The sequence below is a fragment of the Osmia bicornis genome, chromosome 1, assembly GCF_907164935.1.
Source record: "Osmia bicornis bicornis chromosome 1, iOsmBic2.1, whole genome shotgun sequence".
Classification (NCBI taxonomy): Eukaryota; Metazoa; Arthropoda; class Insecta; order Hymenoptera; family Megachilidae; genus Osmia; species Osmia bicornis.
This window is the reverse complement of record NC_060216.1, coordinates 15,681,907-15,703,051: the sequence shown is the minus strand read 5'-3', so window position 1 is coordinate 15,703,051 and position 21,145 is coordinate 15,681,907. Positions and strand designations below refer to the sequence as shown.

The 21,145-nt window shown below is 41.5% G+C and overlaps 2 protein-coding genes across 3 annotated transcripts; one reads left to right on the top strand and one right to left on the bottom strand.

Moving 5' to 3' along the window:
• The first annotated feature begins 848 nt into the window (after positions 1-848).
• LOC114876180 lies at positions 849-16,652 on the top strand. Its single transcript, XM_029187365.2, has 22 exons — positions 849-1,638; positions 1,932-1,976; positions 2,051-3,125; positions 3,209-3,572; positions 3,635-3,944; positions 4,004-4,506; positions 4,583-4,878; positions 4,980-5,496; positions 5,555-5,696; positions 5,795-5,968; positions 6,057-6,602; positions 6,681-7,596; positions 7,673-10,619; positions 10,687-11,051; positions 11,125-12,512; positions 12,598-12,782; positions 12,849-13,003; positions 13,084-14,255; positions 14,335-14,558; positions 14,624-15,652; positions 15,715-16,158; positions 16,235-16,652. Exons 1-22 carry the CDS (start codon positions 1,557-1,559, stop codon positions 16,316-16,318), a joined length of 12,963 nt encoding a protein of 4,320 aa, XP_029043198.2. The 5' UTR covers positions 849-1,556; the 3' UTR covers positions 16,319-16,652.
• Positions 16,552-20,946, bottom strand: LOC114876189 (TBC1 domain family member 22B). Of its 2 annotated transcripts, none has more exons than XM_029187393.2 (8): positions 20,845-20,946; positions 19,874-20,047; positions 19,178-19,734; positions 18,964-19,094; positions 18,614-18,868; positions 18,272-18,521; positions 17,968-18,191; positions 16,552-17,892 (listed from the first exon to the last, which is right to left on the bottom strand). In XM_029187393.2, the coding sequence occupies exons 2-8, from the start codon at positions 19,954-19,956 to the stop codon at positions 17,752-17,754; spliced, it is 1,641 nt and encodes a 546-aa protein (XP_029043226.1). In that variant the 5' UTR covers positions 19,957-20,047; positions 20,845-20,946; the 3' UTR covers positions 16,552-17,751. The 2 variants fall into 2 exon arrangements, with proteins under 2 accessions (XP_029043226.1, XP_029043227.1); XM_029187394.2 differs by lacking the exon at positions 20,845-20,946 and adding an exon at positions 20,352-20,744.
• Positions 20,947-21,145: the final 199 nt, after the last annotated feature.

The following is a 21,145-nucleotide window of genomic DNA, read 5'->3' as shown; positions in this document are numbered from 1 at the left end:
TGTGATTCGTTGTGCAAGCATATCGCATTTTCCACCGTCCAATCAGGGAAACGAATTCGCGTGATACAAAGAGTTTACAAAAGAACTAGGTATAATCCGTTCGAAAAACATTCGATAGGTAACCTATGATTGGTTCGTAAAAACCAACATGGCGTAGAAACGCCGTGTCTTCAATTTAAATCTATCGAACAATTTTACACAGACATGTTTTTTCTATTTAAAGTATCGATCATCGTATTCGTCGAAATACTTCAAGCACAACATTTTTCGCTTGTGAAATTCGAAGTGTTTTTTCATGAAAACACATAACGCAAAATTAAATGCATATTCGATCGCGTGGTTGTTTCTTTATTCACGATAATTTTCTCTGAAATAAATATCGATGAATTTTTACGGAAATTCGATGTTTAGATGACGATGATCTATGCCTCGATGCGAAGTAAAATTTCTTCGTGTTGATCACCGTAATCGTACAGTTTTGACCTTTGTTCACTATTTTAGAGATAATTTTTAAACAATCGTATTTTCCAAGATCGTTAAGCGCTTTACCGATCGTGCTCGATAATTCAACTATTTTTTAAACTACTGCTTTATTTAACATGTTATTGTATTCGCAGGAAGTATTTTTGCCAGTTGAATCACTGTGTCAACTCGACGAATACCTATAATCGATTTTAAATGGAAAAGAATGGTAAATGGGATGACTTGGGATGACGATGATGTTCTCGTTCACGGAAGGAACGATACAGAATAAACAAATAAATGAAATCATCAGCGGGTTTATTGGTACAGTATACAGAAAACTTGAAACTTTCTACGTATAGTAATATCGATCGAAAGAAAATCGGTGCCTTCTTCGAATTCGACGCAAGATCGTTAGATGGTCGGGAAGCAACGCTTCCTCGTTTATCTTATCGCGTCGTGACCTCTAACCTCATGCAAATACGAAAAGCAAGAAGACCTTTGGCACCGATCTTTTTTCCCCCTAGAAAGAGGAGTAGCATAGTAGTTGATTCGATGTCGTAGTCCATTCGGTGGTCGAGTTCGGTCGGAGCAGGAAGCACTTACTTAACCGATATCAAGCGTACCGGCCTGTTTCGCACCCTAGTAGTCCCCTTTCTCGGTTCGATCTTTCCGCTCGATCAGCGATCTCCTCTTTACGAGTTTACCACCGCGATTATTCGCGCGACACACGTCAACAGTCTCTGATTACTTTCGACTCGACTCGGTCGATCGGTGTCTCGTCTTTCGTATTTTCAAGTTTCTTTGAGACCTCGCTAAAAGTACGAGTAATATAGAAAATTTCTTGGTAAATTTCATAGTTTTGAAAACAGTTCGTTGGCGTGGTGTTTAGTGGTGTGGTATAGCGTGGCGTCTGCACGAGTTCAGATTGAGAAAATCATATCGAACGGGTAGAAAGGAAGAGAAAGGGACAGGAAGGGACAGGAAGCGGGGATACGGTGTAGATCGGTGGCCGACACAGACAAAGGGATGAAGGGCGCATCGATGCAGAGATAATAAACGAGATTCAACCCCGTTACTTTGGAACAAGCAACATGACTTGGGATCGACGATCGTGGAACCTTTCTGCGATATTTGTCGTAGCGATTTGTATCGCGATCGACATCGTACAATCTGGTAAATTTATTTTTATTCTCATACATCTGAATAATTAGAGGAAAGAGGGATGGAAGGTGTTTGTTTGTCTAAATAATCATGTAAGAACGTGACGTATAATTTTGCTTGTCGTTCGATTATTATCTGTTGCGCGTGTTAGTGAACTCTCTTATTTCCAAGAATAAGTATCGTATAATGCACGGTCCGAGTCATGCGTATCGGTGTCTGGTTATCAGTAAAGCGTAACCCTGCAACACTAGGTCGACGTAAATATTCGCGGTGTTGTTAACCGGATCGTTAATTTTCTGTTTCAGAAGTGGTCAAGGATCCAACGTTATGCGCCCGGACGCGATGCAAAGGTATGGAACTTGTATTAAAGAAGTCGTTGAAAGATCAATGAAATATTAAATAAAATTTAATTACGCGTTTCCAGTGCCATCGAGCAGAAAGTTCAAGTACGAAGAAAACGTTTGGTACTGGTACAGGTACTCCGTGGACGTGAGCACAAATTTAGGAAAGGACAATTCGACGGGTGATCCGTTAAACGAGTCAACCTTGAGGTTGGACGCGGACTTGGTTCTTTGGTTTAGCAGCCCTTGCGAGGGTAGTTTGAGGTTCCACAATACGAGCATCAGCCACGACCCTCGGAAGTACAATCCAGAATTTCCGGATCGTGCCGGCGCGGATTTCAAAACGCATCTGGAACGTTTCACCTTGAGATTTGCGTTCGACGACGGTCGAGTAGACGAATTATGCCCGGACAAGCGAGAACCGATCTGGGCGTTGAACTTGAAAAGGGGTGTGCTGTCGATGCTGCAGAACACGATGCACAGGTTGGACGTGGATCATCGGGGAGACGAGCTGGACGTGAACGGTGTATGCGAGACGAGTTATCGTTTGCGCGAGGCGAAACGTACCAGCTTGATCCTGAGAAAATCGAAACACCTGTCGAACTGCGTTTACGGTTCGAAACACTTCTCCGTCGTTCGTTCGAACGTGTACACCAGTCCCCGATCGAGAACTCGTCGATCTCAACATCCTCTTCTCGATTCTCGAAGCGATTGCGAGTTAACGGTCGATCGCAACGTCTACCAGAAGATCGCATGCAAGGAGGAACATCGATTGCAACCGCTTTCCAGCGGAAATACGGGCGCGAGAACCGAATCTACCTCCGTTCTTCGGTTGATTCGAAAATCTCAAGACGATTATTCGCTCGAGTACGAAGGAACGGACGAGGAAGAACCGGATAAGTATGGTCAAGGATTGGATCGCACGAAAAAAACCAATCTGTTGTACGATTACGCGAGAACCGCGAAAACTGTTCACGGGGAATTAAGAACTTCTAGAGACCTGTTGAAAACGATGTGCAGATTAGGAGTTAGCACGAACGAATTGCAGCAACGGTTTTCCGAAACGTTTACCGCTTTCGTTCATTCGGCTCGACTTCTCGATTATCCCTCGTTGTCACAGTTGTTCGTCAGAGCCAATAGTATCTGCAAAACCGGAAAGTGAGTAGAATTAAGCGATAAAAATTGATACGTACTCTGTTCGAGGTAGAAGCAAATCGTTCGTTTTTCCCATGTTTTCGCAGGAAACACATCGTGGATGCTTTGCCGTTTATGGGGAGCAACGCGGCCGTGAACGTGATGCGAGATTTGATAATCAAGCGATACGTGGATCAAGCAACGATCGACAAGTGGGTCACAGCGTTTGCGTTAATCCCTCGACCTAATCAAGATACGATCAGAACTTTGTCGCCTCTGCTCGACTTTCAAAATCAAATACCGGAAGCTCAATTCATCCTGAGTTATTCCGCGACCATATACGCGTTTTGTTCGAACCACGAAACACGGTGTGACAACGTCGAACAGGTGACACGGTTTCTTTCGTACCTTGAGCAAAGGATCGAGAAAGGTTGCGCGGCTCGAACTCACTCTATTTCCACGATCAAAGAGGTACGTTATTTCGAAATCATGTTTCCGATCGATGTAAATCATTATTTCTTATTCGATTATAGACGTTGGAAGCTCTGAAAGCGATCGGAAACATGGGCTTGGAAACCGACAGCTTATCGCAACGGTTACAAGAGTGCGTAGAAGATGTAGGAGGATTCTTGCCAATGGAAGTTCGCGTCGCGAGTATCGATGCTCATCGAAGAATGCCGTCTTGCGAAAAAAGCCGGGATCTCTATTTTCTAAACTACTATCGGAACAATAGCTTGGACACGGAGATACGTATCGCATCTTATTTACAAGTGATGCGCTGTCCCGATTACAACGTCATCAAAACGATCAAACACGCGTTGAAAGTCGAGGAAATTAATCAAGGTATCCTTGTGAATTTCTTTTTTTTTTCCCCTCGAGTTTAATCGAAACTCTGTTCACAGTGGGAACATTTATTTGGAGCCATCTGACCAATCTCTACAATTCTGCTTCGCCGACCAAAATCGAGATTCAAAGTCTTCTCACGGACAGAGATCTAGACGGCAAGTTTAACAGAGACAGAAGGAAATTTTCACGAAACTACGATGGATCTTTCTTTTCGGAAGAATATAATTTTGGCGGCAATTACCAGGGAAATTTAATCTTTTCTACAAAGTCGTATATACCGCGTACCGCGACTTTCAATCTCACTTTCGATCTTTTCGGCGAATCCGTGAACGTTTTCGAGATTACCACCAGACTCGAGGGTATGGAATATTACGCGGAGAAATTCTTCGGTCCGGACGGACCGTACAATAACGAGAAAATGTCTGGTTTCTTTAAAACGTTCTTAAGAAGTTTCAGGGCAGCTCCCGAAGAGGACGACAATTACTGGAAACGCGTGAAACGATTACCGGATGTAATCGACAATAATTTTAACGATCCAAAGATAAGTCTCGGTTACAAGGTAAGCGAAATCACGACAACGACTACACTTTACTTCTTCTAAAAGAATAGAATAAACACTTTACTTTTATCGTTAGATATTTGGAAACGATCTAAAGTACTCGATGCTGAACGGCGATCGAGAAATCAGAGAAACTTTAACGCGCTTAAACCCGTGGGAGAAATTTAAGGAAATTACGTCTGGAAAAGAAATTCAATACGAAAACGCGCTGATGTTTCTGGATTCGACTTACGTGGTGCCGATGACATCTGGTCTGCCGGTGCGTTTGGATTTTGCTGGTTCCGCGGCGTGCGATTTCAAGATGTCAGGATTACTCGACGCCAAGCGAATAACTAGCGGAGAGATCGAACTTGTCAGCAACATTGCGCCCAGGTACGATTACACTTGATTATTTCTGTTACAATTTCCTGCGTTACGTTCATGAATATAATACAATATGGAAACGAATCGATACAATTTATGTTTGCGAACAGCATGAGCGTCGATGCGATCGGCAGTATGACCGTGGATGCTTTCTACAAAACTGCTGGAACGAAACTACGAACGAACGTGTATTCGTCCGGGGCGGTCCAAATTCACTTGGACGTGAAAGGGATGCGCTCGATCCGATTAAGTTTGGGCCTACCGAATAAAAAGATGGAAGTGTTCTCGATCGGCACGGATATCCTTTTAACGAAAGGCAACGGAGCAGAAGTGGAGGAGAAGCCGATCGGCGTTTTAATCACCGGTCAAAACAGTAACGATCGACGTTTGATGCAATCGTCGATTCCCCCAGGAAGCATTATCAGCAACACCAGCTGTACTTGGGGTGCTCTCGACAGACTCGTAGGACTAAAACTGTGCCTCGATTATCAGTTGTCGAACGTAACGAAAGATCCAAACGCGCCGTATTTTCTCTTAAGCGGTCCTACGCTTTTCAAGGTTTCTATGATCAAAGCCGATCCTACCGCTAAACATTACTTGCTCGAGTACAAGTGGGAAAAAACGAAGGTATCCTATCATTCTTTCTGTCTCATGCTCGAAACGACATACTTTTTTTCTTTCGTAGGAGGAAAACGTTTTCAGAGTCGCGTTTGATACACCAGGGTCGCAGGTGAACAGAGAGTTGAGCGCAACCGTTTCGTTCGACGTTAAAACGCACAACGTTACCGTTTTGTTACGATCTGCCGGAAACTCTATAGTGGCGGAAGGTAAATGGATAAATTGTTTATTCCTCCTGGTAAAAGAAAAGATATAACAGACTTCGTGCCGACGTATTTCGTCAGCTGAGAAATTTTTCTTCTTTCAGGCACTTACAAAAGCACGGAGAACGAAACATTCGTGGACATAGGTTTCGACATAAACGGTACCAAACACTTGGATGCCACATTCGGTTACGCGATCAAAAAGTTCCAGTATGGTTACACGTACAGCCCGCAGATGCACGTGATTGTGAACAACGAACGAATAGTTGCTCTTTCAGGTATTTGATCGATTCTTTAGGTAACGCTTAATCCATATTCACGCTTACCGATCATCTTCTTGATTTGAAAATGACATTTTTCATCAAGGTACGATAAGAAGCGCCTGGAAGAACAACGTCTCCCAATGCGATATAGATTTGACCTTTCGAACTAAAAAAGTTTGGAGCAAACTAGTAGGTTACATCGTTAGAAGAAACGTAAGTTTAGCTGGTGATTTTCAGTTAGAGTATCAGTTACAAAAAATGCCTAAGAAGGAAACGCTTCAACTAGAAGTGTTGTTCTCGAATCGTTCGTCGAAAACGTTAACGCACAAGACGGCCGATTTAAAATTACGCTCGACCGCGTATCCTCAATTGAACACTGTAATAATCGCGTGGTATCAGCAAGCTTTAGGCCATTTGGAGTTACACGCTGAAGTGAATTCCAGTCCACACCTGATGGACGATCGTCACAAGCTTACCGCCAAGGTGATCTTATCCTATTCGAAGATGTACTTTCAAAATCAGGACACGAAAGTAAGCGCGCTGATCGCCGTAACGAAACCTATTCAAAATTTAGACATCAAAGTCGGAATCAGCCACTACGCGATGGGGCCGGAAACGAAGACCAGCCTATTGATAGGATACGCTCCAGGTTGGTCATATGTTTCATCGCATTGCATTTTTCACTCTAAACCCTCTCTCATTGGTCGTACGTTTCTTCTTTGTTCAGGAAAGGAAATCGTATTAACGGTGAACCTGATAATGCCACGAGGATTAACATTCGCCATGGAAGGACACGCTAACTTGACTATTCCAAACTTTAACGCGATGTTGGTAGATGTACGAATCACCGAGAGATCGAAGCGCACTTACGAATTAGATTTTACCGGAACTTGGTTCAGCGGACACAATCTGACTGCGCGTGGCACTTACTCGGATAGATCAGTCGCGACCGTCGATAGTCATAGTCTGAAGCTAATTCTGAAATCTCCGAGCTTCGCTAGCGACGTTCTGGTAAACTGCAAACTGTACCGGAATTACAGCGACATCAGGATTGGCTTATACGTGGAACAAGTGGATCGCGATCGATACGCGTTCATCTTAAATCACACGGTATTATCGGCGACGGATTTCATCAGTTACGTCGAAGGAAGATACAAAGGAAACGTGTATTCGGTGATGACCGACGTGAACACGGAACGAGAAATTCGAATGGAGATACATTTAGACAAATGGAGGGACGTGCATCTGGCGCTGATCGGTTTTAACGAGGAAAACAGGAAAGAATTCGGAGCGGAAGTGAAATGGGACGCGAATAGAGATCCTGCGCTGAAACTGGCGATACACTTTTCGATGGATAAGACGGTGCTTCCGGCTATTTCGGAGGAACAACCACCCCAGAAGAATCTGACCGCGATCGTCACCGTTACTTATCCCGGTCGCTTGATCGCCGCATCGTGTCGCGTAGCCGCGCGCAGTTATTATAACTACGCGGTAGACGTTGCGATCGACTGGAATCCAGAGAATACGGTAGGGCTGTTCGTCGCGACGGAATACTACGTAAAAGCATGGACGAGATCGATGAGCGTGGAGGGTCGGATGGTCACGCCGTTCGAGAATTGGAAGAAAACGGCTCTAAGCGCAAAGTAATTCACCTATAGTTGTTTATCTTCGAACGATTATTATCGACCGTTTCATTCGACGATTTTAATCCTGTTACAGGTATCTGCAGGAAGAAAACGCGATCAAGGTGAGCGGTAGTGCTCATTGGAAGGATTCGCAACGGTTGATCGCGGAATTCGATGGGAGTACAAAGCAGCGTGACAAAATTCGTGAATGGAAAGTGAACTCTGGAATAACTAGTTCGGTACATTCAATATCTTCGGTTATCGTCAACGTCACCCATCGACTGATCGATTCGCAGCTGGCGGATACTCGTCTATTGGTCAAGTACAATCCAGACAAAGTGATCGACGCTTGGAGCATTTGGTATCTGAACAAAGAGTCGGATAAAGTTTTCAATTTGACCGGCAATTTGCATCTCGAGTCACCTGTGACTAGTTACAGAAAAAGCGATATGAGGTGTCAGTTGCAAATTTTACCGGACTGGAAATTTTTGGGAGCTGCCAATTTGGATCTCGATAAGAGAACGTACACGGGAAAATTGATCGGCGATATTCACCGTCTCATGGAATCCATGATTCAGTTCAACGTTACCACCCCGTTGGAGAAGTTTTCTTTCGTTCGTGGACGATTCGGTTTGTCAGAGCAAAATAAACACGCGGTCGCGGAGGTGGTCACTCCAAACGGTCCTATGGGTTTCGAAGCACTTTGTCAAGTGTTCACAGCAGACTACGATTTCAACGTTCGACTGTCGCTCGCGACACCGTTGGAGGTGCTACGAAGATCCTTGCTCGTCGGCAAATTGAGCAATCGAGAAGCAGATTTCAGAGTCGCTTACAACAATATACAGGCTGGTTTCCAGGGTGTATGGAGCTATCATAATATTACCGATTTTCATTACAGTTACTTGTTGTTCACGCCTCTTCGGGGTTTCGAGGAAAGCGGAGTCGTCACAAAGTTGATCGTGATGTACACGGTGGACGGAAATCTCGACGTCGACACCGAATTTTCCATCAAATTAGCCGAAACGAAACTTGGCGTCAAAGCCAAAGGCGGTCCGAAATCTCCACCAGTCAATATACCGATCAATCCTTCGATCGAGATCGCGAAGCAGGATTCTTCGAACGAGAGACAGCTGAAAGAAAGAATAGAAGAAGAAGAAGATAACGGAAACGGAACAGTGGCGATAGAAGACGATTTCGAGGAGGAAAGCAATCTTTACTGGCACGGCGAGGTTGAGATGTATCTTATAATCATTGAAGATATTATAGGAGAACTGGACATAGACAACGATGGACCGACGTATAAGATTTTGGGCAGTTTGAAATATTTTCAAGGGACAATCGTGTTGGACGACACGTTCTGGATACAAGATTTGTTCAACATGAAAAACGAGCTCACGATCATCGTTCCCTTTCAAGTGGTCAACGAAATTACCTGTTTGAACTCGTTTATCGTAGATATGGATCAGTCCAGTTACACGATGCAATTGCACGTAAATGTCAGACGAAACGCGACATGGTACAAAACAGGAATGGACGCGAATTACGTTTACTCCGAAAGTGAATTAGACGATTCGCAGACGCACAAATTACGATTAAACATTAAGACTCCCATAGAATTTATACGATTTCTCGACACCGACACCACCCTGGACATCGATGAAAATTTCTACAAAGCTAAAATCGGCATTCGCGCTCCGAACAGCTCGATCGAACTCCTTGGATCTATCGAGAGCGAAATGTCCCTCGATACGATGCTCGTCCTCGAAATCGACACGCCAATGGTGAAACTACCGAAATCCACGTTCACCGTTAAACGAGACTTTACGGAAAAGGAAAGATACCTAAAGATAAGTGGCGAAATTGCAGAACCCGTCTCAAAATCGTTTTCCCTCCAGTCGGAGTGGTACGTAGCGAAAGATCGGTTCAGAGCTTTCGTCGCTTTAAAGTCTTGGATCGAAACGTTGAAAAGCGTGGAGGTGGACGTCTCTTGTTCGAACACGATCGCGACGAACGATACCGCGAGTTTAAATATCTACTCGAAGTACCTGGCTGATCGAGAATACAGGCTACTTGGAAATTATACCTCTGAAACGATTCAGGCGAGAGTTTACACGCCGTTTTCCAATGATAAACCGCATTTTGAATTTCAGGGTAAGACGAGCAAAATGAACGATACTGCGTACAATTTGGACGGCAATTTGTCAGACTTGGCGAGCATGGAAACGCAGAGAATTTCCGGTACGATCGTAACGCGAAACGGTTCGTTGCACATCATCGAGATGACGATAGGACCAAGAGCAGGCAACGATCAATCGGATAGCAGCTTTATTGTTAAGCTGAAGAAGGAAAGGTACGGACTAGGTCTGTCCGTGGTTGGTCGCGCTTTGAACGGAAGGATGGACGCTAATTTTATTAACTATTTCAACTGGGACGTCAGAGCTCGCGGGGAAATTCTAAATCGTTCGAACAGAAAAGAACAGTTCCAGCTTACCAGTTTTATGAGCGTTCAAATAAACGGCAATACGACTTTGTACATCCACGCGGAGACACCTGCGGAAGATATTCGAAACCTTAGCTTTACCGGAAACATGTTACTGACCAACAACAGCGGTGACGTTCGAGCGAACGGACGCTTGAACGGACACACTCGATACGGTACTCTTCAATGGAAGCTGATCTACATGGTAGACATGTTCGGAAGGCTGCTTGTCGGCTACGAACCACCATCGAACGATCTCGAAGCAAAGGTTCTCGATACTCGAATGTTCCTCAGGAATCCCGGTCGTGCGTTCAGGAACATCGACGTTGGTTTCGATTTGGATGTGGATCGGGAGAAATGGAAATTTGCGGCGAATGCCACCCTTGGCTTTCGTAACCACGAGAACATCGACGGAGTGTTTGTCGTCAGGTTGCCGCCTCCTAATAACGACGATCATCGCTTTTTAATTAGCTACCACGCTAACGGAGGAGTCAAAGATGCGTCCTACGTGATCGGTTACAATGCCGTCAAGGCTAACACCAACTATGCTTCTGACGGTTCGGTTCGTATATACATAAATATTGTATTATATTTTATTGTATTCTATTGTATCGTAATTCTCCTTACAGATCCACATGGGTACCCGAGACATCGACGGGCATCTTCGCGTCTCTTGGGGGATGTTACCCGTTCAGTCTATCAATAATCTGTTGAACGTGAGCTTCGACAACAAGGAGATTCTACTCAAGTATTCGTTGTACACGCCAAAGTTTCAGCAACAAGAAACATTGGTTTTCTTGTTCGATTACGACGCGAAACACGACACGGTCAGACGTTTAATAAACGCGAATATCCATTATCCAGCTAGCACGCATCTTGCTTCGGCGAACATATCTTACGAAAGTTTGTCGAACGTCAATGGAACGGTGGATGCTGTTTTACCGTTTGCAAACGTTTCGCAAGTCGGATGTCAATTCGTCGTATTCACCACTTTGTAAGCATTCAGGCGTACTTTTACAGCGTAGCTTTTTAGATGTATATATACCTGTATTATTATTCTGTTGTAGGCAACGAAACAAGAAATACGCCAAGATCTTTTGGTCGAAAAACACGGCGATAGTGGACTCGGATTACACGTATCGCAGCGAAAAATTAGACTCTGATCTCGAAGGAATCTTACACGCGGAAGTACCATTGAACACGCGTCACGTCGCTCATTTAACGTACGGTTACAAGAAACGACCGCAAGTGACCACCGGTCATTCCGTGTTAACGTACAACGGGCAGAAGGTTGTACACGGTCAGTACGATTCCAAGAGCGAATCCAGGGCCGGTTTTGAAAAAGATCGCGTGCAAATCACGATCGAAAACGCGTACAAACCTATAGGGATTCTTTACGTGAATCAGTACGAGTACAGCGCGGGAAACGAAGGAACAAACTATCCGACGGTAGAATTCAAACACGTGAATTTGTATCGATTAGACAATAGAACCGCGTTCAACGTGGCAGCTGAATCAAGAATCAAAACTACGCACACCGGTCAGAATATCCATCTGAAAGCGATACACTCGAACAGAACCGTTCAATTGAAAACCGACTACCAAGTTTTACCTGGCGAATTTGATCAGAACTGCTGGTTCAGCTTGGCCGAAGACGTATGGATATCTTATCGCGTGAATATTTTAAACAAAACGACGGAAGAGGTGGACAATCAATTTTTAGTGCTAAGCGTATCCTATCCACGACGAAACTTTACACTTGACGGATCTTACTGGATCAGCAGCGAGGAATTCAAATCAGAGGCGAAGTTGGACTGGGATCAAGATACGTACAGACCAAGAACCATCGGAGCTCTCTTCAATTGGATAAACTTATCTTCGAACGCTGACACAAGCGTGCGACAACGAGCTATCTTTGCTTTGAGGCACCCTAGTTTCGAGAAACAGGTATTACTAAAAGGGGAGCTACTGAAAGAAAGCCCCAGGGATCTATTCAATTGCGTCCTCACCGCAGACTACTCCACCGATCCGGACAAACACTTTGCTTTATCGGCGTCGCTGAAGGACGAAAGTAAACTTCCCTCTACCAGAAGATACGTTTACGAATTAACGGGAAATCACCCGAGTACCAGATTCGATCTCGACGTTCGAGGATTCGTGCAGAAACGCGACAACGCGTTCTTCCAGACTGTGAACAATGGAGTGTATAAACGAAGTTTCATCATTAACGACTCTGGACAGCTGAACACCCGTCTCGATCTTAATCGGGACGAGTTCTTTTTCCATCGAGAATACAACGATGCCGTGAAACATTTGAACGTTCGCTACCAATCGATCGAGCGACGATACTTTGTGAACGGTAGCGTCGTCAACACCCCGGATCTGAACGCCACCGGTGTTTTCCTCCTCGATCCAGCAGAAAAGTTCACTTGGATGACGCTCAATTATACTCCCGGTACGTCCATATATCGATTTTTTCTACTGTTTCTTCTCTACTTGATCTCTAGAAAAAGATTCATCTATCTATCTATCTTCGACAGATGGCATAGAAAGCTTACAGATGTACGGAAAGGTCCCCGACGCTCGGAACGCCGTGTTCAACATTTGGAGAACCTACGAGGAAGACTTCTTCGTATCCGACGTGGCTTTTTACTTGAAACTCAATCATTCTAGATTGATCACTTCTATGCTACGCTGGAGACCCGAACTGAAAAGCGATATTATCGTACGTTCGATTCTTTCTTTCCTTTCTTCGTCAATTCTTCTCTTATGTTCTTTTCCTTTCTCACAGACTGGCATAAAGAAAACGGCGGTAGATGCGTACGATGGTTTGAATAACGATGCCGATAATTGGAAGCAATATATTAAAACCGAAACAGTCAACATAATCTCTGACGTGTGGAGCGACGCTCAGGAAGATCTTGAAGAATTTCTCGACGACTGGAAGTGAGTACATAATGTATGTAGTTTCTCGACGTAATTTCGATGGAATTTAGTTCCCTACAGCTACTCGTTACGTATTTCAGTAATCTGAAAGAGCTGCAGAAAGACTTGGACGAGTTGAAAGTGTATCTGAACGATTCGTATAATGCAAACGACTTCTATATCAAGGATGTGGTCGCTTTGGGATTATACGTGGTCGACGAACTCTCGCTACGAAGTCACATACAATCTTTGCCAAACATCGTGAACGAAATATGGGAGATAATGGGTGAATCGGGAGAGGCTATTAGAAATTCCTTGATTTGGTTAATCGAAACGATCAAGAATGCGTTCAACAAAGTTTCCGAGATCGTGGCTGCTATTCTAAGAGGAGATTCGATCTCTCAAGTGGCGAACATAATCGAAAAATTGTTAGAAAAATACGACAAATTCGTGAAAGATCTTCACGTGTCGTTTATCAAGTACATCGAGAATCTTTGGGTAAAGATCTCCCAATCGATATCCCAGCAGTGGCATAGATTTCTGTTAATGATCGAACCACTTTTCATTCGTTTCATTCACTATTTAGAGACCGTAGTCTGGAAGGCGAGCAAAGAGGTCCTAGACTTCCTTTACGATCGACAAAACGATCTTATCGCGTCTCCTTACTTTGACCGTTTCACAAATTTCACCCAGGACATCGACAAATTGTATCGAGACATCAAAAGTAACGATATCATAACGAATATTCAAAAATACAGCGGCGTTATAATACGTTTTCTAAAGGAAAGATACTTCACCTTCGTTCCGTTTGGCAAAGAACTACAGGATATCGTCGACGAGATTATTACCGAATTAAAAGAATTGCAAAAATTACCGTCTATACATTACGCTTTGGAGAAAATGCAACAGGTTTACGGTAGAGTGTACTATGTTTACGAATACCTCGAAGTACGAGCCAAGATAGAAAACGCCCTTCGATTAATTCATTCGAAATTAATGGAAGTAAGCCAAACGGCCCTAGAAGCTGAAAGTCGGTACAGAGAAGCAAAGACAAAATTCATTTTCGATCCCAATCAAGGATTGATGTGCTTCGAACAAAAGCTTCCAATGTCTTGGCACGCTTTCAATCAGACTCCAGAATTCCATGAGATCCCTGAATTTAGAGCTGTCTCCGATCTCAAATCGTACTTTGCCTCTTCGAATCTAACATTTTGGAGCGTGTACCGATACAAACCATACATGGATCCATTCAACTGGCTTCCACCGTTCAAAGGTAACCACGAAATTTTACTTTCTTCGAGTTCTTTCCGTTCTTCGCCTGCTCTCAAACCAATCTTTTGCGATCGTTTCAGCGCACGCGATGATCGTTGCTTCTCAATACTTTACTACCTTCGATGGACGACACTTGGAGTTTGCCGTTCCTTGCGGTAGCAGCAGAAGCTACTTGTTGGCTCGAGATTTCGTGCGAAACACGTTCACAGTTCTCATCGAGTTTCATAAACAATCGGATCGCGTCACCCACAAAATCATCGTGTTGCTCGGCAAGAAAGCTCTCGAGATCGACTATTTCAACGACGTTAGTATCGTCGATTTCAAAATAAACACACGCAGACATGATTTTAATATCTTCTTCTTTTGCAGAGCATCAAACTTCTCTCGGAACAGTCGTCGAGCCCGGCGAACGATCTTCAACTTCCAATCGAATTGGAGAACGGTACCACCTACGTCTATCAGACGGACAGCGTGATTATCGTCGAGCGAAAGGAAAATCAATTACGGCTCGAATGCAATCTGAAATTTAATCTCTGCACATTGGAATTATCCGGTTGGTATCACGGAAAAACTGCCGGCATTCTCGGAACAATGAATTACGAACCGATGGACGATACCATGTCATCGAGCGGAATCGTAACGACGGACGTGCGAAAATTCGCCGATAGTTGGTCGATCGATCAAGATCATCGTTGCTCTTCGAACGCTTTTAATTCAACGTCGATCACGAAACCGGAAGAAGATTCGACTATTCCACTGTTTTGTAACGATCTGTACGTGAACAAAAGTTCCGAATTCGTTTCTTGCTTCGACGTGATCGAACCAGGCGAATACTTTGAAATGTGCATCCAGAGCACGAGGAAATCAGAGGCTTGTACGATCGCGCTATCCTACCTGCAAGCGTGCATGTTCCTTGACACTTATCTTAGAATACCGGATGCGTGCACCAATTGCAATATGTTGGACGGTAGTCAAGTGCCGGAAGGTCAATTTAGAAGGTTGGAAGGTGAACGTGTACCGAGATCGACCGACGTGGTCTTCATCGTCGAAGGAAAAGAGTGTAATCGTGGTGTGAAAGGAAACCGTAGCATCGAACACTTGGTTGCTCAATTGAACAAAGAATTCAGAGATCAAGGTTTAACCGACAATCGATGGTCGTTGGTCGTCTTTGGAGCTGACGGAGTGCTCGATCATCCGAGGAGCGTTGTCTTCGACGGGCAAATCTTCACGAAAAACACTGCACGATTCCTCGATTATTTCGATCGTGTCCCCATTGGTGACGGAAGCAGAGATATCTTTGCGGCGATCGCGTTCGCCTCGAAACTTGTTTTCAGAGCCGGCGTTTCAAAGACGTTCGTTCTGATGCCTTGCTCGCATTGCGAACCGGAAAATCAGACGGTAAGTCGCGAATAACAAACTCTCTGTTTCTTTAATTGACAAGCAATTTTTCTTTTTTCCAGTTGGACTACTCGGTGCTTCATGAAGTTTTATTGGAGCACGGCATCACTCTTCACGTATTGATGGACGGTGATTTCGAGTTCGAGAAGGAAAGGTTGAACAAATTGTTGTACGGATTGGACGCAACAAAGGCGTACACGAAGAAAGACTCGAGAACGTTGATCGGTGATGTCGATTTAAGACGACAAGTGAAACTTCCAAAGAGCGCGCTTGGTTACTGTACACCCTTGGCCCTGGAGATCAATGGAACGATATTCAGCGGCGACAAATTACGATTCGACAAATTAGCCTCGATCAAAAAGTTTGCCAGCGTTTTCTCCAAGAGGGTGGCAATGACCGCACAACCAAATCCCTGTCAAAACTGCGAATGCACCGCCGATAACAATGGTGTCACGCGAATGGAATGTATACCTTGTGTCTATCCGACACCGATTTCCGTCGATTACGTGAGTTTTCTTTTACTTCACGATTAATCGTTTTTGCTTCGAGTTGAGCCAATATCTTCTTTCCATTTTTACACAGGAAACATTCAACCTGAACGATTCACTCGCCTCCCTACAGCCATTAAATATGGATTATGGCCAGATCGATATCGACGACAGCTGAAACATCGAATTACAAACAGTTAACTACTTGTTAACAGTTAATTACTAACATGACAACCGGCCACGGCCTCTTTTAATATTAACAAGTATTTCAGATTTATCGTAATATATCAGGTATGTCATAAATTAAGTTATATCTAAATAATTTCTCACGTTTGTAAAATAATAGCCCAATATTTCAATTCTTCGAGTGCAAGTATGTAATTCGATAAGAACATTATTTATACGCATAGATAAGAAAGAGACAGTCTCGTTTATTGTAATCAACGACGCTACACATATTTTGTGTACAGGTTTTCGATTAGAAAATCAAAGTCGATGAACGGGAAAACATACATACTGTAGTTGTTTTCTTACCCGAAAACATATCAACATCGAGCAAATAATCATAATCTCTTGTCATACGTCAAATTTAACTTATATTATGAATAACGCGTATATTTCTTCCTTCATTCCTTCATTTCTTTTTTTTTATGTAGCTTTTGATTGGTCCTTTTTGAAATACCAGTTATCGTTAGGTATACCTTTCGCGAGAGTACAGTACTATCCGTTCGAGCGTTATCTTGAATCGTTAACAATTCATAAAATATCGTATGGTTTAACCATTTGATAAAATGGCTTTAAAATAACTAAGAATATTTATAGTCCCGATCTTTGTTGAAGATATTTTAACACCTTTTTTTTATTATACATATCTGTTATGGCGATGCACGAGCGTGGCAAGGATATGAGTCAAAATCTTTTGACACGAGATTCTAAGCCCTCCGCGATAATCTGCTCCTCACCCCTTCCACTTTGAACTATTGCCATACTAGTAAAACTAACGTTAATTTATAAATGTAACTGTATGAAATACGAGAAAATAAGAAAATTCCATAACATTCTCGTTCGTAAGATCCATTTGCAAAAGCTAAATACATAGGTGATTACTCTTTGAGCAGAAATTGAAAATTTACGTGCGTAAAGGAAAGCTTATATGTAATCGTTACTTAAAAGAGCAACCAGTTGCAATTGATATATCAAATTTTTCACTTATGCAATTATATTATATTACATATATAACATAATATAATTATAACATACACGTACTGTACATACAAATATAATACGAATCGTGAATGACAATCGATTCGCTGCTTGCACACATGTATAACTTTGATAAACTAAAAAATGGCGAGAAAACTTATCGTATTAACTTGATTTACTAGAAATAACAGCAATAGTAATAAAATCTGTATAGATCAATCGGATCCCTCGAGAGATGTAACGGGGAAAAACAAAGAAAATGAAAAATAGGGCTTATTCTCGACTGCAGAACTGAATGATCAGGCAATTTGAAATCAATGTTCGAAACAAAATGGCCACGAGTTATTTGATAAAATAATGTTCTTAGCCGCTATTACAATACCGTTGTCTAAACGCATTGTAAAACGGTCACCTCGTATCGTGAGCTTGCAAGTGATTGGGGGCATCTGCAAATGTAAATTTTAATTTGTACGCTTCTGCGACCAATATTCCTATCTCCGAATCTGTCCAATTTTGAGTAGGCAGGTTTTGTAGCATTAGCATCAGTCCCTAAACAACAATATAATATAACGTATCACCTATGACGTTATATTACATTATTTAATAATATGATTTAACGCTTACTTGAAAATCGGGTTGTAAAAGAAGATGACGTCTCCAACGAAGAAGAAACGCGGCACATACGTAAAGCTGAAACGAAGCGAATCGATCGGATTCCGCCAAGTAAGTATCCCATAGACGAATCGTGCAATGAAGAGGAATTTCTCTCGTCAATAAATTATTCATCCACCGAAAGGAAAACTGTAAGTAATCCACTCCGTGTTGATGTAAATGTTGATGTAACGGGGCTGAAAAAAAAAAATGAAAAGTCACGAAGAAAAAGTAACGTTTTGAATGATATATTTTTAAAACGGAACAAATTACGTACCATCGATTCTTTGTATAAGCTCTTTCAACTGGTTCACTTTGTGCTGAATACCTAATTGAGCAAAGATATAATTATCTTGAATACCATCGAGAAACTTAGACAAGCACCAAAAACTATCTGCTTCTATAATATCTCTTTGCTCTTTTTCTAACGATGCTACATCGTAATTCTCCAAGTCTTGCCATGCTGACATGGGTACTGCTTCTTGTAAAAATACCAGAAAGAAAGGTGTCACGAGATCGTTCATTCCCTAAATAAGAGAAGAAAATACAAAAAAGAAGAAATGCAGTTAAAATTGATTCAAGGGTGAGAGATAAGAATAGACAGATATATCGAACGCACTTGAACGTATCCAGAAGCGGGATGACGAATTGCCCAAATATAAAGTATTCTTTCAAAAATTAATTGGACCGTTGTTTGCTGAAACAACGAAATAAGTGGTGACATTCTTGGAATATCAATATGAATTTGCCGATATGTGTCTTGAAATCCCTCGTCTCTTTCAGTATCATAATACTGTTTCACTAAATTCCAATAATCTACACGTTTACGTTCTAACACATGTTGTCTTCGTTCTAAATTGGCTGGCAAATATTCCTGCAGGATGAAAACAGAAACGATAGTTTTACATTTTTACGTAGAGTTTGTACGTTAAGTGGAAAGATACGGTATAGTTTACCTTTCTTACTTACAGACAATAGCCTCCAAGTAACGGAACGCAGTCGCGCAGGTATACCTGACCATGACAATTGTCTTAATTCATCTAAATTTAACACAGAAGCTTCCAAAAGGGCTTGAAATTTATCTACTTTACTTTCGCCATCTGAAAATATTAATCAAAGTAAGATTATACCGGACTTGAACGAATACAGAAAGAAGGAAAGAAAGTTCACTGTGTAAGTTCACCTTGTTCTTTAGAAGGTATAAAAAATTTCGAAGGCGCGTTCGTTTGTCTCAACGGTTGCGGCCTACCCGGAAATTGTGTCGGTTTGTGTTGAGGGGAAGCACCATATTTTACATCTGAATCTTCTGTGGAATGTTGACTGTTATTTACTTGAGAATGCATAGACAAATTAGCATTTCTCAAATGCAGAGGCTGAACAGCTAATCTTTGCAAAGCCTCTGCTCTTTTTTCTTCAGGAATAATTTCTTGTACCCGTTGTTGAGGTTTTACACCTATTCCTGATTCTATACACGATTTTCTCGAACGGTGACTATTAATAACGCTAATAGCAGCAGACTTGCTGACTCTTTTTGATATCTTCACATCAGAAACGGTACAAAATTCATCGTCTCCCGAATCCCAAGCATCGTCTATACTTTCTTGAAAATCTTGGAAAGATGTAGAGCCACCGCTACTTCCAGATATAGCTCCGCTACTGCTAGACACCGGGTTCGTTGAACCAGGTATAAGGGTGGTAGCGCTTCCTTTACCAACTTTACTATCTTGCTTGAGGCTTGGTCTTTTATTATATTTGTCACATATAAACAATTATATCATAATTAATAATCAACCCTGAATGTTTATTATAATTTATTTTAAACATCGTCGGAAGTAACTCTAATTTTATAATCGCACGATGCTATATAAATTCAACTTACCTCCCTGGAACGGCGCGTGTATTCTTTTTCCAAAATGACTGATGCGTCTGATAAGCTTGACTATGGTGACTTTGATTTTCCATAATTGTTAGAAATTATGTTAACTGGCACCTGCCACTTTTCCAAGATAATTGAAAACACAATACAAATTCCTCATTCCCTTAGAAAGAATTACTGAAAAAAAAAATACAAACTTCATACCATCGATATTTATACTGTTTATTAAAGTCTTTCACATTACATTTTCTTTTGCTGTTTATTTCAAATTCTATGCAGCATATCATTACATACGACAGATAACAAGAATAAGGAATATTAACTAAATTATGTAATCTTGTTAGCTTTCTAATTCATATTACATTTAGTTCATATATATATATGTATATTATACATATATTTGAATCTAAATAACTTGATTAATCATCATTTTGCTCATTTTCAATACAACATTAGTCATTATTAATAGTACATTACTTACACATATTGTACTGTCCATTCATCATATTTTAAAAATCATCAGAAAGATAGTCTCTTAATATTTATATAAATATTATATTAAGGATTTATGTTAAAATTATATTTAAAATAATATTTTCGAGATTACATGCAAGATTAAATGTAAACACTGCTATGTAAAAAGAGATTGAAACTTAATTGAAAACATAAAGACTATATCATCAAATTTCATGCTCTAGCTTATTAAGAGTAGGTTATGTTTTATATCACAAATATTTCGATGAAAATTGATGAATAGAATAAAATGAAATTGCACAGTTGTATCTAGAAATGTTGAATTGTCAACATCAAACGAGTTAACGCAGCACCTTAATCATTAAATAATTCTTAGAATATGGAATTCTACGCGCATAAGGTAAATGATTTTTGTTTTACATAATTGACATCACGATGATACGCACAAAAATAATCATATTACAAGATTTATGATATAAGACGATCTCTCGAAAATTTACCAAATATCAAGCGATATGCTGTATAAAAACCTCATCTTGTAAACGCTGACTGTTTTTTGACGTATAACACATCCATACTAGTGCTGCCACTGAAGAAATGGCTAAATTAAATTTTAATACTCTGTATTTATATAAATATGTATGCAAGTATGATATATATATATATATTGTACATATTTCTCAACATTTCTTTACACATTACTTAAAAAACATATATCTCTTTTTATCATCGACCAGTTGCTGTGTTTTTATCAGACATTTTAAAATATAAATCTCGGATAAAAAATCATTTCGAATCATA